At 42.1% G+C, this 27,676-nt stretch overlaps 1 protein-coding gene across 22 annotated transcripts in view; it reads right to left on the reverse strand.

Annotated features, from left to right (window-relative positions):
• Nucleotides 1–27,676, reverse strand: part of POMT2 (protein O-mannosyltransferase 2) — a 38,398-nt gene that overhangs the window by 1,643 nt on the left and 9,079 nt on the right. For 8 of the 22 annotated variants that reach the window (XM_086893475.1, XM_023927764.2, XM_086893467.1 and 5 more), the window contains 15 exons: nt 27,449–27,555; nt 26,445–26,527; nt 25,301–25,410; nt 23,225–23,291; nt 22,344–22,416; nt 20,758–20,836; nt 19,856–20,007; nt 18,122–18,213; nt 16,966–17,042; nt 15,772–15,843; nt 15,498–15,557; nt 15,215–15,320; nt 14,111–14,251; nt 13,342–13,456; nt 7,436–12,802 (listed from right to left, as the gene is read on the reverse strand). In XM_086893475.1, the coding sequence (XP_086749601.1) occupies nt 12,697–12,802; nt 13,342–13,456; nt 14,111–14,251; nt 15,215–15,320; nt 15,498–15,557; nt 15,772–15,843; nt 16,966–17,042; nt 18,122–18,213; nt 19,856–20,007; nt 20,758–20,836; nt 22,344–22,416; nt 23,225–23,291; nt 25,301–25,410; nt 26,445–26,527; nt 27,449–27,555 (1,440 nt within the window). In that variant the 3' untranslated portion in view covers nt 7,436–12,696. Of the gene's footprint in view, nt 1–4,364; nt 4,440–7,435; nt 12,803–13,341; nt 13,457–14,110; nt 14,252–15,209; nt 15,321–15,497; nt 15,558–15,771; nt 15,844–16,965; nt 17,043–18,121; nt 18,214–19,855; nt 20,008–20,757; nt 20,837–22,343; nt 22,417–23,224; nt 23,292–25,300; nt 25,411–26,444; nt 26,528–27,448; nt 27,556–27,676 lie in introns of those variants that run through there. The other 14 variants (XM_023927765.2, XM_086893468.1, XM_086893476.1 and 11 more) reach the window with 8 other exon arrangements.

The following is a 27,676-nucleotide window of genomic DNA, read 5'->3' on the forward strand; positions in this document are numbered from 1 at the left end:
CCGCTGCCCCGGCCCAGCCAGCCTTTCCCACTCGGGAGAAGGAAGAAAGGAAGGAGGAATGGAGGGAAGGAAAAAGGAATTCGAAATGCCCAAACTTCCCTATCCCGCGCCTGCGGGGCAGAGCAGAAAGTTCAGCTGGTTCACGGTTGACATTTTCCGTCGTCCTGATTTTACAAGTGAAGCAGCAGAACAGAGCCGTGCCAGCGAGGAAAGACCACCGGGACTTGGGCACCTTCCCTCACCATCAGCACAGCTCCCTCTGAGTGTAACTTTGCTTGGGAGGGCCTCAGCGATGCTCCACAGCATCCTCCTCTTGTTCTTGGCCACTTCCACTGAGACTCTGGATGCCACGCAGCCACCTGCTAACTCCACAGGCAGATGCAGTCTAGACACTGCAAGGTACGTGTCTAATTTAAGGCTAATTATGCCAGCTGAAGCAGGCAAAGTTGTTAATAACAGATGAGAAGATGTGACATCTTTGTCAAATGTGTTCAGGATGCACAGATTCTCTTGGCTGTTCTGACACTGCTTAATTTGGCCCCAGGATTTACGCAGCACAGAGGAAACAAAGCAAGAAAAGGCAAATGAGGTCTCAAGCAGTACAAGGGAAGGCAGGAAAGTTAAGGTTTTCAGAAGGACAAGAGCAATACAAAAGTGCAGCTGTTACTGAAACCATCACGGTCTGCTCCAAAATAACAATTGTGCTGATCGTATTACAAATTCTGTTTCTGTACATCAGACTTATTTCTGGTAATCAGGAGAAAAGACACCGACCCATCCCAGGGGCAATTGACTCAGTGCAGGCAGAAAAGAGGCTCTTGTGGGAGAACTGAAATCATTCCCTGGGAGGAGACAAGTTCAAAGGCTCAGTGTTATGTTCTCAGCCCCAGCTTGTCTCCCAGGGGCCTCTCTCCTATAGAGCTGGAGTGACAGCACTGACTGCAGTGACAGCAGGAAGCCACCCGAGCTGGCTCTGCAAGTGCCATAATAAATTACCTGTTTTCTCAGGATTTTGAGACCTCCCGTTCTCAGACCAGACCAGACAAGATGCTGCATAGGAAAAGCTCCCCATACATTAAAGGAAGCTGAAGAACCCTGTCCTAAAGTTGGGCACTTGAAGAAAGAGTCCAAAGAACTAAAAAAAAAAATAAATAAAATCGAACTGCCAGATGGGATTAAGGAGTCAGATGACACAGCATCTTAACTGTGTGGTTTCCAAAGGCATATTCACACTGAGGGCCGATGATAAGTCACAGCCATGATAACTGCTGAAGCAGCAAGGAGCCTGAAAGGGCAGCTGGGAGAGCAGTGAGAAATCCAGGGTTAATCTGAGCAAGGCAGAGAAGACCAGCCTGGCAGCACCAACACAAATATTCACCTTTAGCTATGGTGGCTGATTGAACCAGTAACGATCATGAAGTGTCATCCTTTGTCATCAGTGCAAGGTACTCTGACATTTCAGCCAGTTGTCACAACCACGCTGATGTGGAGCTTCACCGAGCCTGGCTGGACAGCTCAGCCTGGCCCTGCTAACAATAAAGGGTAGAACAGCAGTGGTATGCTGCCAGGGTACTGGAAAGGAGCATGGGGAGTCATCCCAGGCCACAGGATACTGAGGAGCAGAGTTGAAGCACATATGTGCAGTCAGAGCAGCAAACAAGGCTGATTATTTGCCTAACAACATTCTGAATACATTCAGAGCTGCCTGATAGTGAAGGAAGAGAAACTCCACAAAAGCAAGTTGTAGTTAAGAGTGATCAGTTTCTGAAGATTTATTTGGATGTGGGACACCTTTCCTCCCATCCTCGTAGGGCACTATATCACCTACCCTATCCCAGGGCAACAACAAAGTACAGGCCCAGCTGTTGTTCCTGATAGAAAGGGTGTCTCAGAAATAGCAGTGAAGCTGTGATGGCAAAAGAAAATGGTGGCTCTCATCCAAAATGTTCCCCTTGAGCCTTCCACGTTCCCTCTGTGCAGCAGGTAGCAGCTCAACACTCACAGACAAGGCACAAGTGTCAGAACAGACCAGATGTAAGGGCAGCACTGAGAGTGCTGAGCCTGATATGCCTTCCTTTCATGGAAAGAAAGAGTGCCTCCACTGATGAAAGGGGCAATGGTCTGGCCATATCCTCACCCACGTGTTGGTACCCAAACCCCACAGGGGTATGACACACAGCAGAGTCCAAGAACTCTTCCCTGCCCCCCAGCAACAGCTCCTTCTGGGCAGAATACATTCAGGAGCAGTTTCCCCATCTTCCCTGACTGTCTGAACAGTGAATCCATCCCTTTGCTGCTTTCTGGCACTGATACTTCTCCACTCTCCTAATAAACCCAGCATTTTTTCCCCTTTGATAGCATAGGTCTTCCAGCACAGGAAGAAGGAGCTGCAAGGAGGGACTTGAGAAGGGAGACAAGGAGAGCTCAGGGATAAGAAACCACCATTCCAATGATTTAAAAGACTGAGGGTTTGGGAAAGACTCTGCTCTTGCCTTTGAGCAAAGCAGCTTCTCCCTTGCAGTTATGTGGTTGTCGGAGTTCCTCCTGCTGTCACAGCACTGAGATGCTGAGAGCACAAGTCAAGTCCAGAGAGGATTTAAAGTACAAGGAAGCAAACAAGAAAACCTGTCTTCTTGTTCCAAATGTTTTGTGAGCCTTCAAGCATGAGAATCTCAGCAAGAGATTGAGCACTGCAAAAGTTTCCATGGTCTGAGGGTTTCCTGTGATGGCTCAGCTCCCTTGGCTCCCTACACCTAACCTGGCAGTTCAATTCTTTTCTGAGCTGCTCTTGGATTTCTGCAAGACTGTCCCTGGAGCTCTCAGGAGTGAAGAACAACCAGGTCAGCAGCACAGATTGCTCCAAAATAATCTGTAGACCACTTGAAGAAAGGGAAGGGAGGTTTTCAGAGAAATTGACTGACATTCAAAGAGGATGATACTGCTCTTGTGTACTGTGAGATAATTAATTAAACAATAAATTAATAATAAACAATTTTATAATGTTTTTAGTTTGCAGTGGGTTTCATTATTGTAATCTACATCCATTTCAAGTTACAATACCAACACTCTTAACTTCTCTTGCCAAGTGTCAGCTTTACTTGTTCAGTACCTTAGTTTACCCACATGGAAAGAAAATTGTCCAATCTCATAAAACAGTAGTAGAAGTAGGACAGAAGTAGGAGTAAGCTCACAAATGCCAGTGCTCAGCCCAGCGCTCAGGGACCACAGCACCTGGAGAACAACTCTCCCTGCCCAGGGAGGCCCCATCTGCCTGGCCCAGGGATGACTGCTTTGCTCATGCTGCTGTGGCACTGTCAGTTTTCATCCCAGCTGCTGCACTAACAAAACCCTATCTCCCTTTGAACTCCTGCTCTTTTACAATTCTGCATCTGTGAGTCTTCATGAATAATGACACTCTGATCTATCTGCTTCAGGCTGCCTGCTCACTTAGGATACAGACTCCTGGGCTTGGCTAATCCCCTCTGTTTCCCCTTGTCCCCAGTCTCAAAATCACAGATTATGACAGATTATTCCCAGACTCCCATCCCATCCCCTCCCATCCCATCCTCAGGTGGGTGCAGAAATCATACAATGTTTCCAAAATTCTTCTGAAGCTACTCCCTCAGGCCATGGTGCGGCACAGCTCAGTAGCAAGGCAAGTCACGAAATATGGTTGCATAACAGGAATCAAAAGTGATGAAGGAGGTAATAATCTTGTCCATAAAATGATTAAAATGAGCTGCAGAGCTTGCTTGCTGTCACCATGACTGTGGAGAGAGCAGGGCAGCACTACCACCCTCCATGCTGGGGATCTGGACGAAGGGGAGAGGGATAGGCAGAGGGAAGATTCAACAGTAGAATAAAATTAAATCTCCTTTTGAATTCAATTTGCTAGACATCCCCACGTTTATCTTGAATATCCTGTGGCCAGCTAGGGAATTTTCACAGGCAGGTGAAAACAGTCCTAGGATGACCAGACATGAAGTGGTGAGAAAAGTCAAAGGGGATCACACGGAGCTGTTGACCCAGGTCTGGCACTTGCAGATGCTCAGACCTTACCCCAGATATTATTCACCTTGGGCCCCCTAGCACAACGATAACCCAACACCAGCAGGCTGATCTTCCAAGAAGCAACCTCTGCCTTCAGTAAGTCATGCTACCAAAGTGAGTTCAAGACCACGTCAGTCTTGACACCCAAGCTGAATTTGGTCATAAGACACAGCTATAGAGGTGTGTGCACCACAATCTGGTGGGATGCAAGCAAAAATCTCTCCAGCCCCATTAGCTCTACATGGTACTCTAGCTAATATGCCTGGCATTGAGGCAAGCATTGTGTGAGCAGAGTTACCTGGCTTCTGTCCTACCTAGGGGTGATGCACATGATCTTGGATCTTCCTCCAGTTGTCCTTATGCTTCTGGACTGGCTCATCCTTCAGCTGCTGAAATATCATGGCGAAAGCTTGTTAAAGAATGCTTTATTTATTGTGGAGTCTCCTCTGTAGTTTCCCCCCTTGGACTTCATGCTCAGAAGCACTGCTGGTCTCTCAAGTGGTTGAGAGACCAGCAGTCATTGATTGTCTTCTCTCTGATCTCAACTCTCTTTGTTCTCTCCCCCCTTGCAATTTAAATTGACACTATTGATTAGGCCATCTCTTATAAATGTTTGACCTACAGCAGTTGTCTCCAGGAATAGAATTTTCGATATGATTTATTAAAACAAAGGGTTTGTATTTTACTGCACCCATTCCTTCATGTTAGGTGTGTGCCAACATTCCCCCATTTCAGCTTTCCATTCAGCCATCTGGTATCAAAGCAGACCTCATATATTATTCCTTCTATGTGTGGGACACTTCTGGTTTGACACCTTCTCCTCCTCATCTAAGCTTTGGGGCTTTGTCAAAAATAATTCTCCTGTTCAGTGAGGAATTTTTCACCTGCAAACTGCACTGCTAAGTTCACCCCTAAACCATGTCCCCAGGAGTCACATCTATGTGTTCTAAAGATTTTTCTGTACACTTTAAGGTATGGTAATTCCACTGCTTTCCTGGGCAGTCTGTTCCAATGCCTGGCCACTCTCTGAGTGAAGAAATTTTTCCTCATATTCAATCTAAACCTGGCCTGGTACAACTTGAGGCCATTTCCTCTCATCTGTCACTTGTTACTTGAGAGACTGACCCCCAGCTTGCTACAGCCTCCTTTTAGGTAGCTGTAGAGAAAGATAAGGTCCCCCCTGAGCTTCTTCTCCAGGCTAAACATCCCCAACTCCATCAGCTGCTTCTCATCAGAGCTGTACTCCATACCCTCCACCAGCTCTGTTGCCCTCCTCTGGGCACGCTCCAGCACCTCAATGTCTTTCTTGAAGTGAGGGATCCCAAAAGAATGAACACAGGATTTGAAGTGTGAGTTCTGAGAAGGGGACAATCACTGCCTTGGTCCTGCTTGGCCACACTGTTTCTGTCATCATCTTAAGTATCATCTTAAGGCATGTTCACATTCTCATCTTAACTGATTCTCCCCACTTCTTAGCTGCTTTTATTCTCTGCCTTGTAAAGGAACAGTTTTTGTTCCTAAAGCACTGCAAGGCACCAGCATACTGCCAGGGTGTGATACAGCTGATCCAACACAGATGCTTTCATAAAGACACATAATCTAAACTCCCATTCTGGTCAATGGAGAAACCCAGGTACTTCAAAACCACCTCATCCTAAAATAAATGGTGAATAAAATAGGTCAGGTGAATGAAGCCTTAAGACAACATTTTGTCAGCTGCACAACAAGATGACAGGCTTTGGAAGCAATATAGAGATAAAGCAATGACTGCAAGAAGGAAAAAAATAGAAAAGCAATTTACAACAATTATAATGCTTGTCAGACTTACACCCATTCTATAAAGCACAAACTTTCTACTCCCAAAGCATGCATTACATGCGCCAGAGTTACAGTTAATGGTGGTGTATTAGAAAACAACTCCAAAGTGTACAGCCACAATCCTCAGATGTAAACCAGGCAGCAGTGGCAGGTGTGATGTAGGTAGTGAAGATGAAATCCATATGATTTCAGCATATGGACCTTGGGAGACTCATGTTGGAAGACATGGTACAGACTGGGAAACCTTATGGGTAAACCAAAGAAAATAAAAAGGAAGTCATGGGAGATTGAAGGCCAAATTAAGCAACTTGCATTGGAAATTTCTATTTGGTTAGAAAATAGAAGATTAAGAAGCAGCTTTAAGACAAAGCACAAAATCTGTATTAAAACACCAGGTTGTAAAAAAGCCTCATTCTTGTTGAGGAACAGGTAACGGCGTGATGGCTGGAATCTAGAAGCCTACAAATCTGGTACGTTCAAATCAAGTGCAAATTGGAATCAGTCACCACTCTTCACCCATGTGAGATCACTCATCTGCAGAAAGAAGCCAGTCTTCCTTTAGGGGCACAGATATTATCAGCATTTTATGAACAATACTTCCTTCTTTTTTGGTTACCTCCCTACATTCTAGCACAGCTTCTGGTATCAGCAGTCCCCCCTTCCAGAACAATAGCCCTGATCAGACAATATCCAAAGACCAACTTGCACTGTGTAAAGCAATACGAGTCAACAGGCTTTTCAGTAACCATTTAAAAGCCTGTTGTATCACTCTGTACAGGCCACAGTCCAGTTTCTAGCTGTCCTGGCCGTACTTCAGCAGTCCTTGGAACATGTCCAGACTGCTTGGCTCTCCTCCAGCACTCATCTGGGCATCAATGTGTAGTCCCAGGTAAGGTTGCTTTATGTTGGTGTTCCTCATCTAGTTCTGCCCCAAGCAATCCCTTATTACGCTGTACTCAAAAGCATATCCCAGCCCCTCACTGCAGCCTCATATAAAGCCAGATTCTGATTTTCAGTGCTCCAGTTTTACTATGGATGTTCACATTTAGTTCACAGTAAGGGTCTCATTTGTACAAACCTGTCCACCAGTCTGGTGTTATGAACACTACAGACTGAGCATGACTTACAGAAAAATGCTGGGTTTCTGAATAAAGTGCTTGACCTGTCAAACAATGTCTTCATAGGTAACTTATCAGAATCTTGATGAAAATACACATTAAACTTCATATTAAATTGTCAATATTATACATATTTACAATTTACCACACCTTTAACAGGGAGAAAAAAACCTGCTTCAACAGACAGTACTTTATTCTTGTCCAAATGTACCAGTTTTGCTTCCTGTTGTGCTTACCAACACATTGTTTGGATTGCAGTAAAATCTGATCTCCTAGAATTGCAGTCCAGCAATACTTGTGTGCTAAAAGCTGATGTACACCATAACTATCCCAGATTAAATTCTCTAATGGGTCCACTTAATGTTCATGCTGTTACTTCAAGCAAAGCATGTACGTGAGGAAGAACTGAAAGGGGGAAAAACCCACCCCAAAATTTAGACACAAAGAGATTTATTCAAAGAAGAGATATTTATTACAAAATTAAATTCCAAGTTCTACCTAATTTTCCATTATCACCTGTACAAAACACGTTTATAGCTCAAGGGAACATTCTCCCATCCACACCATATGGTACAGTAATTGCACCGTAGTTAAAGGAATTCAGTTCAGAGACAGATGCACACACACACCCCCCAGCATTACTAAGAAAGGTTCAGGATACAGAACAGAATTACCAAAGAACCTCTCTCACTATTGCTCCAAACCCTTAGCCAGGGGCAAGCTCTTCAAAGATGGCTCTAAACCATGTCGCTAAACACAGGAAGCTCACTTGGCAAAGTTTTAGAATCAATTACAAATTCAGCAGGAGTGATATCTATGCTAACATGTGATTGCCTCACATATTATTTGTGATAACCATAGCCCTTGATATTCAAGTAAAGAGCATAAAAAAGTTTACAAAGTGAAGCAACTCACAACCAACTACACAACCAAGGTCTTAGTACTTCAAAGAAAACAGAATTTTCAGTCCTGACTGCTTGCAGCCAACAGCCCCGCCCTGAAGAAACTATGCTATGGTGGTGGTGTTCTTATCCTAAGCCTTCCTTTCCCAACAGGGAAGAGCCTTATGTTGTTCTAACAGTCCACACTTTTTTCCTTTTGTGACACACCTGCCCATGTGTGGGGTCACGTGGTCACTTGCTGTAAAGGGGGAAAATAAAAATCTTACCTACATTCCCCAGCTGGCAGAGACACAGGGCACTGCTAAGGAGGTGAATTTTCACACTGCCAGCAGGATCCTGAGAAGAGGAAACAGTGCTTGTGCACAGAGTGAAAACCCAGAGGGTTATTCAGTCACAGCATGGAAGGGACACTGCTAACCATGGTAATGGAGAATTTCAGGTAAATGCCTTGTGTTTCCACGTTAACAGTTGGTTTGCTCTCAAGTCCCTTAAAAACAATTCTCTGAAGGATTCAGGAGGAACAGAAGGTAACTGTCAAGTAACACATTTGTTTACCTTACCATTAAAAGGTTCTGGTTTTGCTCTCAGACCATTTGACAGGTATTCATTCACTCAGGCTACTACAAGGTGTCCTGTCCTACCCCTTGTTCAGGCACCTGTATGAAATGGATGCATAGCCCAAAAATTAGGGGAAGCAAAGACACGTCCTGTACTTCGGGCGTTCTTCAAGAACCAGAAGGAAGGAGGAAGATATAAAAAAGCATATTGACAATGCCCTTTGTGCATCAATCAACCTTTCCAATTAAGATGCAAAAAGAAAACCCTGTACAGACTAAAGAGCTGCAAACAATGGTGGCAAACAGTGATGACACAAAGTCCTCCACCTGGACCAAGAGCAATCTTGGCACAGAAATCTCCATTCAAATCCTCCTCACAGTCACATCTGTGTCTCATAGCATGAGTGGTCCAGTTCCTGGAAATAGGCCAGTCCCTGCTGCTGGAATAGATGTGTGCGTATCAATGTCCTGAAGCGACTGTTAGCAGAAGCCTTTTAAGATGGATGGATTTCCTAGGATAAAGCCAGATGAGCCTCAAGGCCCTCTATCTATCCTTCAGAGACTGAAGAGTTGAAAATAGAGTTTACACACAAAAAAGAATTTGAAGCAGGGAACGTGGCAGCCTGCAGCTTTTTGCGATTTGAAGCTATGGATACAGTTTGATGAAATACTTTGTCAGTGATAAAAGGAGCCCGGTCAAGCAAGGCTCAAAGAGAGCAGCTGCTCCAGAGAACAGCACCTTCTGGCCTCAGAAAGCACCATTAGCTATTTTCCACACGACTGGAGAAGATGACTAATGAGCAGTTCTCAAAAAGAACCTGAACTCATTCCACAAGTACAACTGGAAAAACTGAGCTGAAGCAGCCCAAATTCCATCCCGAAACCAAAGAGTGCCTTGCACCCATTGCCTCATGTCTGTACCACTCAGATATTTCAAGACAGAGTCAGGAAGTGAATCCAAATTTTTGTATTTTATTGACCTCACAAAATATCAGTTACTATTATGTTTCAACAATGGCATGACAGGTTTTGTTTTAAGAAGCAAATACTGAAGGTCAAATTCTAACTGGAGTAATTTTTCAGTACATTTCTCCAGTAAGACTACAGAGCTACATCAATGTACACTTACTTGAAAACCCAACCCTTGGAGTCCAGAGAGTGCAGAGGAAATGTCTGCCCTCTAGTCTTCAATGTAGACCTTTCAATCCTTTTAATTCCAGATAAAAAATAAAAATTCTGCTGGAAGTTGCTCCCTCTTGTGGAACAGCTAGAATTTTTTCCACTGTATACCTCCACCCTCCTTACCAGCACACAAGACCTAAGAAATTGTCTTAATGTCAATCAAATGCTCTCAAGAGAATTTCTGAAGTGACAGTACTAAAGAAAAATAAACCTTTTGTCTGTGTTGAAACAGAAGTTGGACTTGTGCATAGGAAGCTGGGATGGGAGCATTAAACTTGCCATCTTCAGCACTCAGCTGCCAATCCACATGCAAAAGATTATTAGTAATAAAGCATGGAGGGATCCTAACCAAGGAACACAGTGGTTCATCTTCCTCAGGCAACTCCTACAAAACTGACCCCTTCATAATAACTGAAGAAACCACGGCTACTGATTCAACTTTTGCATTCTCAAGGTTTAATATGATGAATAAAGGGTGTTAGAAACAGTCATTCCAAAACACTCACAAGTTTCTTAGATTTTCTTTTTGTTGTTAATGCTAAAGGGAAGTGTCTAATTTTATGTGCTGGAAAAAACTGCACTTTAAATCATGGCTTCTGCCAACTCTTTTGACAAATCCTCCCCGTGACAATGGGACTACCTTAGGGAAAGCTCATATTGAGCTTAGCAATGTATTAAGTCAGTGATGTCACCAAGAGTTGATGCTGGATCACACTGTTACAAGGCAGCACTGCACTGTCTGCCTTCCTCACAACCAGCAGTTAACAATTTGCTGCTGCTGTCAGATCTGGCAGGTTCTGGAGAAGTTTGCAGCCTTCCCCCACATCCTTCTTGTCTATGCATCACCTCTGTAAACCCCTGGCTCACACAGGTAGGAGCACTTCCTGCAATAACAAGTGGAAAAGAATCATCAAACCCAGCAGCTACTTATTGCAATGACATCCCACCATGTATAAGCAGCAGGGGATCAACTCAAGACCTTTAGAATCAAAAGCACAGGTCCATCCCATCTGAGCTAGTATCTACAGAAGTCTGTTTCTGGAGACATGTGACATACCAAGCCAGAGCTTTACATGGCAAGCTGCCATAATGAACAATGCTATGGATCTCTACTAAAGGGGAACCAAAGCAAGTCTGACTGGAGTCTACTCCCCTCCACAGAACAACTATGCTAATGCAGCCCTTCTGTGTGGTAGGAAACATATTGGAATCCAAGATTTGGTAAGAGAAATAAATGCACAGTCCATGTTTAAAGGCAGACACACCCACCCAGCTACTATCCCTCCACCTGTAATTTTGATGGAAGACTGTGAAGCAAAGCAAGAATTCTGAAATGAAAGGCATAAGTTCATTGAAACATACACAAGAGTTTTTCAAATATTACTTCTTGAGACAGGAACACAGCTGTGATCTGTCATTCATGTTGGATGCTACAAGGTAGCAATTTGAACTGTGACAAGAAATCGGCACTGCATGAAGAGCAGGAAATGGAAAAAAAGAAACATAGACAAAGATAGACCTAACACAGGACAAAGGCACCTGATAAATCAAACTCTGCTTTCCTGGAAGGGGTGAATTCAACATCCAATGGTTCTTGACACATCACAGATGAAGAATTTTTGCCTGGCCTCACACTTCCTTGTAATCTGATGTTCAGCAGTCTAGAGAAGGAACTTGTTCAATATGGGAACACTAAGCCCCAGTGTTCCATACAACTGAGCAGATACTTTGGCACCAGCAGCCAGTTTTGCAGATGCCACATGTGTTGAGATGAAGCCTTCCCCTAAAAGCACAGGCACTGGCACTGAAATAGCTGGGAACAAAAGCTGAATGACAGCTGTCTGTAAGATTTCCAAGTTATCATTACAGTCTCTAGTACATTCCCATGCTGGTCTCCACAACATACTGGGGCTGAAAATAAATCACCTGCCATTTCTACTGTAATTTCCTTGGCACCTTCAAACAGAACTGAAAGAAGCTAAAAAGAACTGAGCTGGAACAGTCTGGCCCTGAAAACAGGCCTGCTAGGTGAGTTGTAGAAATGATTAAAGGTGATCAGAAAGCAAGGCAGTATATAGGAATAAACAATTTCCATCTCTGCAGAGGGCCTGAGAGACAGGCAAGGCACAATGGCTCAGGAGATTTCAAACAGACTCTTTCAGCTAAATTTTAAAAATCCAGGATCAGAAGAAAAAAAAACCTTCAGACAGCCAAAGCAGGTAGAATGAAGGTCCCCAGATACTAACAGTAAGTTTTCAAAAACCTCACCATAAAAAAGGCTGTTAATCATGATAGAAGTCCTGTAGTGCTTCAAACTGTAGTGGTGCTTAGATTACATGAAGGAAGACACACACACACAAAGTGTGTGGGAAGTGACAGTGGTCAAATAAGAGATTCTTAGGCTTCAGGCACTAGCTTGAGCCTGCAGGAAAGTCAAGTACACAACTTTCTCACTGTGGCCTGGGAAATCATAAGGAGGAATCCAACCTTTGCAGGTGTTGTTTGTCTCCTTGTTACTTGCAAAACATGTTCAAAGGGTGTTGTTCCTAACTGTCCAATGATGGTGATGTGTTAGATTGATAACCAATGAAAGCTTTACCTTTCCAGACTTTCTCAGAACCGTCTATAAAAGAAGATCTGCAAGAATAAAAAGAGCTCTCTCTGCAACAAAGCTCTTTCTGTGTTGTCACTATCACCATTCCTAATACAGTGAGATAGAGTGTACATGCAACCACAGAACAGCCTCCAACTTGTACTGATCTGGCTGCTGGAATGCCACTGCTGTTTGACTGACATATACTGCTTCAAGGAATTGGCATTTAGGCAGCCAGTTGTCCATTAATATAACCTAAGGATTCAGGACATGAGTCTTTTAATTTAAGGGGACTTTCTCATCCTCTGCATCTTCCAATGCAGGCAGTGCAAACGAATGCCAAAGCAACAGGGTTACTATACCCAGAGTTCTCCAGAGAGGGCGTTTTATAGTCACCTCTTCAAAGCACCAGAATCAGCCTGACATGCAGCAGATCTGACATGTTTATGATCCATTGTTCCCAGGCTTCCTTTGCTCTAGAATTCCCAGGAGTCCATCCACCGAAGCCCTGCCATGGGGCTGCTAGGGTTGGAGGCCATGGGTCCTATCATCCCATAGGACAGTGGATGGAAGAGGTAGAAGCTGTGGAAAGAAACCGAATATCCATCAAACACAACACAGTTTTCTGTCTCAAGAAGTTCGCAGCTTATGGGACCTTGGTCTTTGGGCTGTTCTAAGCTCTACTGGGAGCCCTCTAATCTCTGCTGAACCAAATACATACATAGTACAGTCTTATCACATGTGGTATTTACTCTAAGAATATGATAAAACCTACAATAATGAAAAATTTGCCTGTATTTGAAGTATATGTCACCATCATTTGATCTAGAACCACAAACCACTGAATGGAGGGTTTGGAGGAGAACAGTGTTCACACTGTGTGCTGCAACAAAAGAAAGATTCCCTGCAATGGAACGAAGATGTTCTATAATGCATTACTGGGACACAGATGCTGAATCTAATAAAATTTGAAGGTTTAGGACTGGGCTTGAGGATGTCTTAACAAATTCAGCAGAGAAAAGGGAACAAAGGCTAAGGATAATTAACAGGCAGCCAAGTTTCTATTGAGATGGCAATGGTCACACATTCCATCCATGTAAAGTTCAGCTTTTAGCACTCACCTGTACAGGATAAGCAGAACCAGGGCGAGGAATCCACCTCCATATACCCTTCTAGCTGTAGTGCTGGGTGACAAGAACCCAGCACAGAACTTCAGTACTGCATCCCAGGTGATTCCTAGGAGAAGGAAGAGGTAGAAGTCAGAAGAACAAAGCTGCTAAGCTGATGAAACTCTGTTAACACCAAAAGACCATGTCAATTTTTAAATTCATTTACCTTGGTAACCTTCAGAACCATAGAGATTGTTTTGTATCAGCAAAGGTTGTTTTGTCCTACCTTCCCATTTGAATAAATGCAGAAGAGATCTGGGCCCCAGATGCTAATGAAGTCAGTATAAAATCACAGGAAAAACTACCAAGGCCAAATTATAAACAGACATGTTTATAAGTGTTGGCAGTAAACCAAGAGGGAAGTAGCTTATATACAAGAATATGTAAGAACAGTGAAATAGCAGAGGTCAGGAATCCCATCTCTAAATTTAAATGCCCTAAGCACTAGACATGACTGCCTCTTCAGGGTGATTTAAAAAAAACAACCAACCAACCAACCAACCATCACCAAAAAACCAAAACCAAACAGACCAACAAAAAATTGCAGTCTGCAACTGCAAGCTGCTTTGTGAAAAACGTTTTGAGGAAGTCAATGCTTTCAAAGCACTCTGCACAAGCAAACAAAGCGTATAAAATAATGAACTTTTTAGGGTGAAAAATATTCAATTTAACACAATATCACATTTTTCCCTACCTTATCTTCTCCAAGACTAGTATTTACCTGTCAACATGCTGGAAAACAGCATAGCAGGAAAGTAGTGGTGAAAGTAGAGAACTCGTCCCATCATAAAAAAAGGGAGGTAATGAAGGAGCCAGCCCAGTGTGATCTGCCCTCCAGCACGTAGCACAACTCTGGACAGTTCTGGAACACAAACACACAGACCTCAGCAGAGAAAAACTCAGCTACAATTCCTGTTCATTCCAACCTTAACACACTAAGTAAACTCAACAGGAATGATCTTTGCAGGAAGTCACTGGTCTGGAATTGCTTCAAGCCTCGGCAACATCCTAGCTGCTTTCTTTATAAACTTACAAGCACTCTTCAGAAGAACAGTTATCTGAAAAGATATACAAAAACCTAAGTCTCAAGGCATGGCAGAAGGCTGACCATGCTCTATGCTAGGACCAAACGTGCAGTTTCTCCAGATGTGCATCAGACTAATCAGGTGTTTCTGGTTTCTGATGATTTTCATTGTTTCTGCAATGAGAAAGATGATCATTTTCCCTTCCTGGAAAGAAGTGGTGCTTAGCTTTCAGAGCCTGGGGAAGGGACTAACCTCTGGTGTCTGTATACAGCTTAGCCAATAACTTATTGTATAATTGAGTAGTTTCCCATCACATTTTAGAACTGATTTTGCATAAGAAGATCTACAAAATGAAGCAACCATTGATGTAAAGAGGAATGGTGAAAGTATGACTAATTAGGGCTTGTGAAAAGCTCCAAAACCTTGGCAACTGACATAATAAAGGATCATTTTATCTCTTGCATTTGTCATTTGCTTTGCATAAATATCAGAAAACACCTCTTGTCTTAAAACACATTCAAACTACTGAGTACAGAGCACAGGCAGAGCTTGATAGCAGGGCACTGATTAATTGGCCTGTATCCCTTGCAGCCAATGTAGGTAGCCATGCACTATTTTTGCAGAAGATCTGTGGTGTTCACTATTAAACTACAGGAATGAAGTTCACACTCTTTTCCCTGTGGACAGTGCTTGATAATCCAAGCTCAGTGGTTTCCCACCCTTAAGACACAAAGTCCTGCCATCCACACACTTTTAAGGTTCCTGCAAAAGGCATTTATGAAAAGGAAGACTGACCTCACCTTTGAGTTCAGATGTCAGTTGGACACCTCTCTTCAGTGCCACAGCAGTGCAAACTGTTATCAGAAGATATAACCCAATAGTGACCAAATTTAGCCACCAAATCACCTACACAAGAGGAAAAGAAAGATTTGGGACTTTATGCTGGATGTGTGCATGTGACATGCAAGCATTAAGAGTACAATAAGAGAGACAGTCCAAAAGGAGAAGGAAGAGAACTGGCAGAAGCAAGACTAAGCTAAATTTGCTATAGACAATGGCTTAGAACCTCTCACTCCAACTTACCGGGTTTCCAAGCAAATAAACCCGGTAATCCGTTTCATTGACACCAGAAAAACGCAGTCCCTGAGGAAAGAGATCAGAAGGGAGAAAAACAGATATTCGTCAATCCAGTTTATATTTTGCACAGTGTCTCAGGTGAGACAAATTCCCATCTATGCATCTCAGCTGCTACAAAAGAAAGCTGACAGCGTCTTCAATGCGATTATAAGGTGTTGTGCTTCAAAAGGCACTGCAAAAGCTCTTGAAAACAGAAAGGAATATGGATTGATCAATATACCTGGTAGTTGATGGGCCAGTGCCAAGGTTTGGATGTAACTTCATTGTCCTTTGGTTTGAGGCCGCTGTTTCCCTACAAATACATCAACATAAAATTTAAATGAGCAGGCAGCTATGCTGCCATATCTGCCCAGAAATGTCTGTTTACACAAACACACATCAATGCCCTTCCTGAGTGAAAGTTCTTTTTTGACCTACATAAACACATCATCTTCCACAACAGTCACTATTAGGACTATGAATGTTTTAATACTAGTGTGGAAGTGAAAATGGTTGGGTAGCAAAAGAGGCAGTATTTTCTCATTCTTCCAGCTTTTCTGTCACTGAGGATACATGTTGCATAAGCAAGACCTTTTTCATTAAGAGAGTATTGTGACACATTTCCCTCCACTATGAAAAAAAAAGACTCAAAGATTATTTCCATGGAAACTCATGCAGGTGCTTCCTTACCTGAGACAGCATTATCACTGATTGCCATGGAAACACTTTACAAAAACACTTTACAAACACTTTAATAACAATAATGTGCTTGACTACTTTTTCCTCTAAAATCTGAGAAGAGCTTCGCAAACACTAGTAAAGAAAACCATAGACTCCTTTCTCAAAATATTTTCTCATTCTTCAGAAGAAGGACTGAGGAGCTGGAAGCAGAAGGGCTGTGGCCAAGAGTATAAAGAAAAGACTGCAAGGGCAGTCCACCTTGCAAATATAAAATCTGCTTTTTTAAAAAAATATATACTCAGAGATTAAAAGGAAACCAGAAATCACAGCTCCTTGATGAACTTGAATAAAATCAGAAGTTTTCCATTTTCAATCCAAATACTTACTGGCTTTTTAAATGTCTGTTAGCAGATTTTCCTGATTTTGACCATAGTAATATCCTCCTGTCTCTCAAATACTAATTTTCCTTTAAAGCCCTAGAGGAAGGTATGGAAAACATTACATAACTAGGCTGTAGCTAGATCACACCAACAGCAGAGCCAGGCACGAAGCCCAAGGATTCCAAACATGGACTTGGAAGATATAGCTCCAAGACCATCCTTTTTTCTAAGTATAAATTCAAGTAGGTTGCTTGGGCATGCAAATTCTGCCCTAGCTTGCAGCCATCACCCAGATCTCTCAAAAAGTGCTATTTCTTTTTGAATGCAAGAGAGAGGAGGAAGGAAATGATAATCTGGAATCAATGATATCCTACCCGGATCATAACCATGTGGGATTCTAACAGAATTTCTGCAAAAGAAGGCTTCAAAACATCCAGGCTGATATTGGGCACTTAAAAAAAAAGAGAGAAAAATAGATTAGAAGTTTGTATGGTTTGCTTTTATTTGCCTTTTTCATAATAAACTAAACTCTCTCCTCCTACAACAAATCTGTTTCCAGAACCTCTTTTAATTCTCTGTGCAATTCATTCATACTCTAAACACAGTGGCTTGCACTCAAAAGTATCCCCCAGTGACCTTTACAACTGTTGTACTTCTAAATTTCCTCCTTTACTTCCAGGAGCCCTAGAAATATATAAAAGTCCATTAAATAAATAGATTTTTATTTCTGGCTGAAATGAGAGACATACTCTTCACAGGCTGTTGTTTATCTGTAAATAAGCCGTAAGTATGGGAATGTAAAATACATTACAACAGAAGAGAAAATTCTACTAAGTCAACAGCCCAGAATTTCTCTTTTTTGGTTTGCATACAGTTGCTCCCACAGGAGGAAGAACAGTAAGTGTTTTATTAACTCAGAACTCAGCCCAGTCACCTGAAATTCATGGAATGAAAATTGTCTTGACCAAACCGGGCCAGATGAGCCTGTGAAACATATGTAACTCCTGGATGAGGCTGCAGGACCCATCTGTCATTACTGGCAAACTTAGATCTCTGTCACACACTACTCATTTCTTGATGGTACTACAATGTCATCATTTAGCACACCCCCAGTAGAAGAAGGAAAAAATACACCAGAAGAGACTGGATCCAAGCTTTTTTAAAAAATCATTGAAATATATATGACATACTCATATCAACGACAACAATTCCCAATTAAACAATGTTAGAAGTAACAGCCTGTACTGGAGTGCTTCACACTTGTGTAACACATTAAAATCTCAAAATCCATTAAAAAGTCTTTATACTTCCACTAGATTTCAAGCATTATCACCAACTTCCAGTACAAACAGCGAAATAGAAAAGAGCTCTGCATCCCTGCACACACTCAGGTTCAGCAAGTTTGCACTTCAGCTAAGAACACATACATTTCAAATGCAGAATGCCAGTTACTGCTATCTAATAGCTCATCCCTTCATTTAACAGCAAGCCAAGATGCACTCTCAATTGAAAAGGAAATCAGTTACTTACATTTAGGGTTAATATGATCTTCAAAGTTCCAGAGGGAATTGGGTGTCTCCTTCAGGTAAGGTGTGCAGGTGACTTCTACTTGTTCCCAGCCCCTGAGGATCAGCGGAACAATTCACCACCACCCCACAGGAACACTCAATATTTTCATTTCTTGTTTTGTTTTCCCCCATTTAGCTTTATACTTCTCTATAATGCTTCAGCAGTTGCACTCTTATGTGCTATAAGAACCATGTAGAAACCAAAACAATCTGCAAGGCAGTTGACATCGAAACTCTACCGAATAGTTGAATCACATTTCTCACTTTCTCACTTAAAAAGCCCTAGATGGGTATGTGGGATTTTTGAAAATTATGCACTTTGCCAACTAGAAACTACTTCTAATTCAACCCTTATAGTCCTTCCAAAGAAAATCACCATCATCCATTTAACTCAATCCATATCTACAAGAACTGTATTACAGAAACAAAACAACTACCTTAGAGGATACTAATAATTGTTCCTTAGTCTGTCACCCTATGTCTAGTGGGTCACATCAAAGACATTGGGAGAAAGTGCATCAAATCTGGCAATAATATGACAGATTAATAGGGAAATTTCTATCAATCACCACTTAGTAAATCTCACTAATTAAGTAATTCATTAAATAATTACTACTAAATTCTCTGAAGGATAGTGATTACTACCCATTAAATAAAAAAATATAAAAACCCAATATACTCTAACCATCCTTATTTGCAGTTAACAAGTATTCTTTCCCCTCAGCTGTTACTATCATCAATATTTTGTGGCAATAATTTCCATTCACATAATAAATTCTTAGTGAGGAAAAAAACACCCCAAAATTTACAGCATTTTTTTGAATGCTCTTGATGGAGATTGATTTTTTTTTTTTTTAACTGAACACATTGTGTGCCCATGAGCCCAGTTTTATGGTGACATCTAAGTGGCACATGCACTCCTGGCCAGGCAGTTGCCTGCTCTGTGATTCAGAATCCACAGGATTCCTTAGAAGTTGGTTTTACCACAACACAGTGAAGGGAGACCTAGAGTAGCAGAAAGGAAGGCAGCTCTGGAAACAGCAGCCACATGAGTGCACAGCCTCTGCCTCAGGATCTGTGTCAGCATCCCACATGGTGCAGCTTTACAGACAGGGCAGCTTGCTTGACATCAGCCTGGATGTCTCTGCATACACCTCATTTGAAAGATGGAGATGTATAATTCAAGGACATATAAAACATATTCACCCCTGTGAACAGCAGCTTGTAACCACTGCCTTGCTTCAGATGCTGCATGCAAAAATGGCAAAGGTCTTCTAATCACAAGGTAGATTAATACCAATAGAAAGTAATTTTGAAGATTGTGGTACAGAACACCATGAACTGCCCCAGTTTCCAGTGATTTCTGCAAACCCCAAGGTTAAATAACACATTAAATGATACATCTGTCATCCCCTCCTGGCCTTACCAGATGACAAGATCTATGTCCATGCCACTTCTGGATCTCTTAGTATGGGATATTATTTTTCGGAGCTGTATACCTTCACTGTAACAGACCGCATAACCCCAACCCAGATCTTCCCCTCTGGTCATATTTTTAATACCCGTTAGCTGTATTTTTATTCTTTTAAAAAAATGAAAGAAACTTAATTCTTACTTATGCTAAAAGTACCACTGAGTACAGAAACATGTCAGCTCCAGGCCCTGCAGGGGTGGATAGGGACTACAAACTATTTACCATTTTGGCAGAGTCTTTCCAGAAGATCCCAGTATACACCCTGTGGCCACATGGGTTAGCCGGACCTGACTCCGTAGGACTTTGATGAGCTTCCCAGTTTTTCTGCCTACCACTTCAATCCGCCAGAAATCATTGGAGTCTCCTGTTCCATTCTATCATGCAAACATAGCATTGGAGAAAAAAATTGTAACAATGGAGAAACAGAACAAAAGAATGCCCAAACTAGAAGACACACAGACCTGAAGCACTTCAAACAGGAAATTCTGAAATTCCACTAGGTGGAAAGCTAAAAATCTAGTCCAGACCAGCCTCACTCAAACTTCACAGAAGAGATTCCCCATCAGGAAGACATCATTCTAGACATAAGCAACCACTCGCAAATACATCTCTATCTTGCCAATCTTAATTTTGTTTGCTTTCAATTCATTCTTGACTGTAGCTCAGAGTTACAGCATAAACAGGGCAACTTGGCTGCTTCATAAAGGGGTTTAGGCAACAGATCTTTGCATTTGGAAATTCAGCCCTCAAAGCATATTTCATCTTTGTGATTCAAAGTTCTGTCATCATTCTGTTAAAAAAACACTTGTCTATGTGACAAGGCCAAATACATAAAATAATACTTGTCAGAGCAACTTCAAGGTTGCTCAGTTTGTCATTTCTGGAGTTGAATGCTGCCAAGACTGACAGTAAAAGTTTAAATTATTTTTTAATCTCTGTTCACATTAAATAGACCTTAAATATGAGCTAAGGCATTTCATACTACATCAGTTTTTTCCTTGAGGATGGCAGATGTTCATCTATCATCCTAGCTAACAAACTAAAAAAAGCAACAATGAATTCCCTTGCCAAGGTATGAACTCTTCCCAAAGAAGAAGCTTTTGTTTTGTCTTGCCTTCACTTACTATTCCATAGCCAGTGACCTGAAAATGCTTCCTTGTCAGGGGAGCCTCATGCTGGTGACTGTGCAGATTTCTAGAAGTTCTGAAATGAAATTGAAAGTCAAACCTTTGAACCTTGTCAATTTGTGATAAAAACATTGGTTTGAGCCATTCAGAGATCTGCCAGTACTCTAACCACTGAATTCCAGCTGAGGGCACAGCAGGATGCAGCCTTAATGGGATGGGAGACATGGAGTGAAACTGTCACTTCCCAGCATGTGACTCTGAACTTATGCCACTGGGTAGTGACAGAAAAAGATGACAGCATGAATAAACCCAACCCTCAAACTACAATCTTCCACCTCTAAAAGGAAAAGAGATTTGTTTCTGTTTGCTCTGGTTTGTTTTTTTTTTTAATTAAAAGTAAAAGTGTGACAAAGAGACCTGTCGTGTAAGAAGAAAAGCAAGATCCTAACCTTTTGTGATTACCAGTTTTGCTTTTGTGGAGATAGTCTGTACCACTTAAGGGGAAATCAGTGACCACCATTTAGCACCAGCACAGTGCAGACAAAGAGCCTCCCACTCTGGCAGGGTCTGCCAACTGAGGGAACCAGAGAAACATGGCCACAGACTGTCAGTCCTTGCCAAAAGTGCTGGGACAGCAGCACGCTGCTGCCGCCCGGCCACATCGGCAGGGACACCGCTGTGCCGCAGGACGCGCCACACGCCATATCCTTCCCCAGCACTGCCAATTCACTCCCATGACAGAGACCTCATCAGGACTTAGCCCATTTTGCCTAATCAAGATTTTATCATCCTTGTTACCATATATTTGATAGTAAACTCCCAAATAAAAAGTTTAAAAAAATAAGTCTTATAATTATTTTGGAAATCTAAGCAATGATCTGTGCATACGTTACACTGAATACAATACAACATGATTTCCTGGCTCACGAGTTTAGAGGTTCTGTTAAGAAATCAAAGCAGTGAAAGCACAGAGCATTTTGGCACAGTGACATTAGATGAGACAAAGACTAAATATCAAGTCACTACGGTTCCCCTGCTTCCACTTAGGTATTCCCTGCAGAAAGGGAAGAGATCAGCTTCCATTTTCATTCCAAGTGTTTAACTTCTATGATCTCAGTGCTGTTGAGAACTTCAGTGGGTGGATACTGCCTATGAACATAGGAACAGGATACTTGGAGTATACTGACAAAAAAACCCTATATTCTATTTGTCTAGAAAATTCATCATGGAGACAGGCAACAGAATGCGGGTTTTGAAACTGCTTCTCTGGAAGAGTTACTCTCTGGAAGAGTTACTCTGATTACTACACTTCACACAACTGAACAAATCTCCCTGCTGCTTACGTAGGTAGTTCTAATAAAGTTCTGTGGTTGTCTTAAAAGTCTCTCATTTAATAGGCACTTTTCAAAACATAAACCATATGAAGAAAAAATCTACAAACCTCACACTGGAAACTCAGATATACAGATACCATTGTCACACAGCCTGCTTGTGCTCGTCTAACCACAGTCTCCAGCAGGACAAGTCTCCCATCAATTCTATTTAACTACACAATCTCTTTGAATCCCAGAAATCATCCTTACTCTTTATGTTCCAGACGAATAATATCTCCGTGCCTCACAAACTCCACAGGGCTTGAGGGGTCAGACAGATCTGCTGAAGAAAGACAAACTAATCATATCAATGCACTGACAAACTTACCAGGCCCTTAGAAAGTTTCTTGCTGATGCTCATGCCTCAAGCAGATAATAAAGCAAAGTTATATTGCCTCTAAACCTGGATAAAACATTATTCTAGACTCTTAGCCCTAAGAGCTACTCCAAAGAATGTGAACTATAAAAGACTCTTGCAACACTGACTGTAGTTTTTTCTTATGTATCTATATTATTTACATATTTTGATGTTTAGACAGTTCTTGTTAACTTTTATAAACACATGCAGCATTTAAAAAAAAAAGAAACTACCAGACCAAGCATGCCTCAGCTGTATACACAACATAATCTAAACCAACAGCTTTCTGTACAAACCGTGTATCATCACATTCAGTACTCTTATCTTGTCCCAAGCAATCATCCACAAAAATCTGTCAAACACAATGTACCAGACCGTAACAGGACCCAGCTTTCCCAAGACTCATAGCCACAATAACAGATTGCAAAAAATATTAACTCAGTTCAGACAAATTTCCTCTCTGCTGTTATTTGCAGCCTTACACAGCTGAAAAATTGTCAATGCAACCTTCAGCTAAGAAAAGCTTATTTACTTCAGCTGTACAATCTGGAGAGGAACCAAAACACAGTAGACACACACAGTGTAAATCAAGATGGAGACAGCTTCCTCTTCTTCTTCTTCTTCTTCTCCTCCTCATATCCATGAAGGATGCTCCACTCTGGAGAGAACTCAGAATATTTATGTGAAAAACAGAAGCAGCAGTTATAAAAGGCACTTTACTGGTATTTGTTACCTGTATCTGAATCATGTTTCTTTATGATCCACAGGTTGTTCAAGTCTTTATGTAAGTAGGCAGTGACCTGAAATGACAGGATTATTTTACTTAACAAGAAAAAGGCTGTTGATAGCAGTCACATATTCAACAGCAAGTCAAGCTCCAAATGAATACACCAACCACACAGAAATCCTGGGATTACCTTTATGACAGTGCCCTCCAGGAAACCAGTTAAGGGCTGCTCCTTAACCCAGATGACACCTCTTAGCTAGTGTACTGTACTTAGCCTGTACTCAGAAGCACTTCATGGCAGTTCACATGCACCAACAGCCTCCAAACACAGTCTGACCTCCTCTCACCCTGTTTCAGAGGCTCCTTCTACAACAACAGGATACCCAAACTAGAACTCTTGAATAATCTCTGACCACTATCTGAACCAGGAGATAAGAAGCTGCACTGGCTTTACAGACAGTTGAGATTTATGACAACAGGCTGACTGTGACATCCATAGTATCTGCCAAAAGATCCAGGCAAGGTAAGGATTCAGGAACCACCCATTACAGCCACACATGGTAGACAGCTAACCCTTGCCAGCCTGCTCAGCCTCACAGAGAGCATCTACTGCTACCATGAACACAAAGACCATCTTATTCCAGGCTGCTACTCCCCAGAGCACGTGGAACTGTACTCCCCCTTTGCCCACCTTCCCCTTACAGAGCAGCAAGCCCTGCTCTGTGGAACCCTAACCCAGTGCCCCACCTGTGCCTCAGGTGGGAGCACCACCCAGTGGGTGGGTGAGAGGCAGAACACGGAGGAGTGTGTGACCATGGGGAAGGGAGAGCTGGAGGTAGACCCTCATACCTTGAGGTCAAGCCACCAGGAGAGGAGGGGAAAATGGAAGCAGAGAGATCACTTTTTCCTCTCTAAATCTTCTCTAAGTTCTTAATTCCCTTCCCCTCTCCAGAGCCCTGAAACTACCCAAGAACCCTACTGTTGTCCTACCACCAGGGCAGGGAGCACAGGGAGGAAATCTCCACCCTTTCCCACTTTCCACAAGGAACTCCCATTAGTGTCCTCTCCAAATTGCCTTTCCCTGCTTTTAGTGTCATAAAGCATGATCTGCACTCTAATTTTGCCTATGCTTAAAGCAGTTTAGCATGGCATTTCCATACACTGTAATAAACATTAATGTCATGCTAGAGTATTAGAAATTCTGATTGTGACAAGCAGCAGGAAAAAAAGATCAAGACAAAGTTTTCACTTCTGAAAACTTCCTCCTAGCCACAGAGACAGCAGGGAGTTAAAAACCAAACACTTGTGTTTCTCTGGCAACTTTCTTTCAAGGATCTCAGAACAATTTTTAGACACCAATAATCAAACTGCGGAATGCATCTTGGTAGAAGTGCAGAAGCGGCAATGATTTGTGAAGCTTGATGATGATGAACAAAAATTAAGAAATCTGCTTAATGTTTGTACTTCTTAATTAGAGATAGTTACACGATTTCTGATTTCTACTTTCACTTACTGCTTAATCATTTAATGAGAAGCCCTTAGTTCAGATGGTTTCCATATGGCTACATTAGCTTACAAATGTACAGTATCTAATTTAATGAGCAAAGCACTACAAATTCTTTGGTGATAGATGAAGGAAACAAGGTACAAAGGAGAGGGATTCAAGTAAGGTCATAGAGGCCAGTGGCTGGAGTAAAAATAATATACAGCAGTTCTATTCCCTTTTTTTAATACACAGCCACTAAAGTTTTAAGATAATGTATTTGTTTTAAACAGAGTTTTACAGCCTTCCATGAGGTAACTTTCATTATGGAAGACTATTCTAAAGTCCTCTTGGATTCCACTTATGGACAGCGGTCTTGAAAAGCCTTGTTACTGTAAGTCACCTCTCTGATGCAGTGTGGTAGGCTCTCTTCAAGCCTCCTTTTTAGTCAGAGCTCCAAGCCAAGTGCATAGCTGTGGCACTGAGAGGATAACATATGCTGAGTAAACATGTAGCTCCCAGCAGTTTGTTCCCTAATGCTAAATGCAAGAGTAAGTCAGTGGCTGTAGTCACAGGCAGTACTACCACAGCACACCAACCTGCTGCTGGCGAGCCCCAATGCCCTCAGGATAGAGGTGCCAGTGGGAGTGAAGGTATCCCCCTGCCATCCGAAGGTTCTTCATCGTCACCACAGACCCATATGCCAAATCTGCATGAGAAAGGAGGAAAAAAGATGTCAGGCAGCTCTCCTGTATCTCCCCCAGCTAGTCTACAGTGCTTGATTAGCCATGCATTCCCCATTGTTTTTGATGGAAGTTTTTTTCCTGTTTGACACTTCACTCCACAGTGCTCACTGCAAACCTATCTCCCATCCCTAAGCAGTGAAACTGTTACATAACTTTTGGCTGAAACACTTAAAACTCTCCCACTAAGTTTTAACATAAACAGACGTGGTTCCTTTGTTTTTAATTTCATAATGAGACTTTTGAGATAGCTTTCCCTGAGAGTATACAGTCAAAATACTGCTGACCCCTACAGCAATACAAGAGGGAAGGGAGGCAAGCTCAGCTACTGGATAGCAGAGCTGAAACACTGGCTTAAGACATCCTCCTTCCTCACCCCCCCAGTGCAAGTGGGAAAACTCAGTCTTGGAGAACAGACCTGATGCTCCCCCAGTGACAGCTCTGGAGCAGGGAACAGCCAGAAAAACGCTGAAGTAATCAGAGAGCTAAACCATTTTAAAGGCTCAGTAGTTCCTAGCCAATCTGAGGATTAGGGAACAACCACAGAGACTTCTTTTTGCTAAATTCAGATGCATTCTGAGCCAGTGGCACACTGTGTCACAAAAGTTGATAGTTTCCATTTACACATATTTAGGAAACAAATCCCACATCTGAACATCTACAAATCTAAGGTGAACATGAAAAACATCTTTTTGTTGTATCAAGCAATATAGAACCAAAGAATGACAAGATGCATGCACACAAGTCAAACCCCTCAAAATGGCATCTTTCCCTCTAGATGGAAAATGATGAAACAGCTAGTGACGATGTACTGAACATGGTGCTATTTTCAGCCTTTTTCTTTCTGTCAATACATAAAACTGCACAGAGGAAGATCTGCCCTTGACCATGGAAGGTATAATTCACACTGCCCTTCACTGAGTCACAAGGACACTGTTTTTATTAAAGTTCTCATGTACACTGACAACATCCAGAGTGCTTTATTCATTCGGACACTCACGCTCTGGAACAGAGACATTATGAAGATTGTTCCCAATCAGCTGGGATTGAAATGCTGAACTGAAGAAACCATCCCCAGGACCACTACAAAAGAGAGCAAAGAATATGACAATTCAAAGTCTCACTAAACAGCACACAAACCTCTGTCATGAATTACCAAGTTGTTTTTACAGAAGAAAAATTATAAAACCAGACTGGGAATCTGAAGAAAAGTGGGTGCAGTTCCCTTAAGAAGCACAATTCTCTAATGTTGTGAATCACAGCAGATAGAGACAGTCTTGCAGAAAATTGTCCAGAGCTGCAAGGGCTTGAGGTCACAAAAATGTACATGCTGGCACTGCACAAAGCATCAGAACTGTCTTTGCAGGTGTTCTTACAACAAATAAACTGACCCACTGTCAGGACAGATATAACAAAGCCTTTCTCTGTGGTACCTGTAGTCTTACTTCTGCTAAGAGGTTAGTGGTAAGACCAGTCAACTTTAACTGAAAAATAACAGATTTCTTTTTCTATTCTTTTTCTACAGTGAAATTCTTATTCTCCCCATTTTTTAATGTTGGCATATGGAACACATTACTTGGCCATTTTACTAGCTCTTTCCTTGTAAAAATCATCCCTTGGTTGCAAGCACTCCGGAAAGAGCCCTCCCTTCAGGCACACTCAGACTCTTTTTAATCACAGCCATTTTTCAGGAATGCAATGACTTCTTTTTTTTTTTAATTATAAAAAGACAAAGAATGGAGTTGAGACATTTTCAGGTCCCAGAAAGAGAAGAGGAAAAAATGAGATAGGAAGTTTGGTTAGGTTACTTGCTTGGCATTTCAGAAAGTCTCAAGCTCAAATTCAATTTCACTGCCAGCTTGGCCAGAGAGTTGGGGAAGGGAATTAAACAAAGACACAGCTTGTGGCTGTGCTTCTGAAACTGAAAGTGGAGTACTATATAACCAGTAGCGTTAATTCAAAGCAAAGACAAGTAATGCTTCTGGAGAAAACATTGTGAAATACCTTCTATTTAACACTGCAAAATGAACAGCAAAGATAGCCGTGTAGAGGGCAAGTGGGAGCACGATGAGGCAGAGTACACGAGCCAGTAAATGCTTCCCAAACATGACCTGTAACAAACACAATCTCCATCAAACAGTGCAGTAACAACTTCACTCCTTTTCTTATTTCAGCAGACTCTAAGCAGCAGTCCTATAGCTCGAGCTTGCTGTGCGAGAAAGCTCACCAGGC

Source organism: Cyanistes caeruleus, chromosome 6 (assembly GCF_971803275.1).
Source record: "Cyanistes caeruleus chromosome 6, bCyaCae1.hap1.1, whole genome shotgun sequence".
In the NCBI taxonomy this organism is placed as follows: Eukaryota; Metazoa; Chordata; class Aves; order Passeriformes; family Paridae; genus Cyanistes; species Cyanistes caeruleus.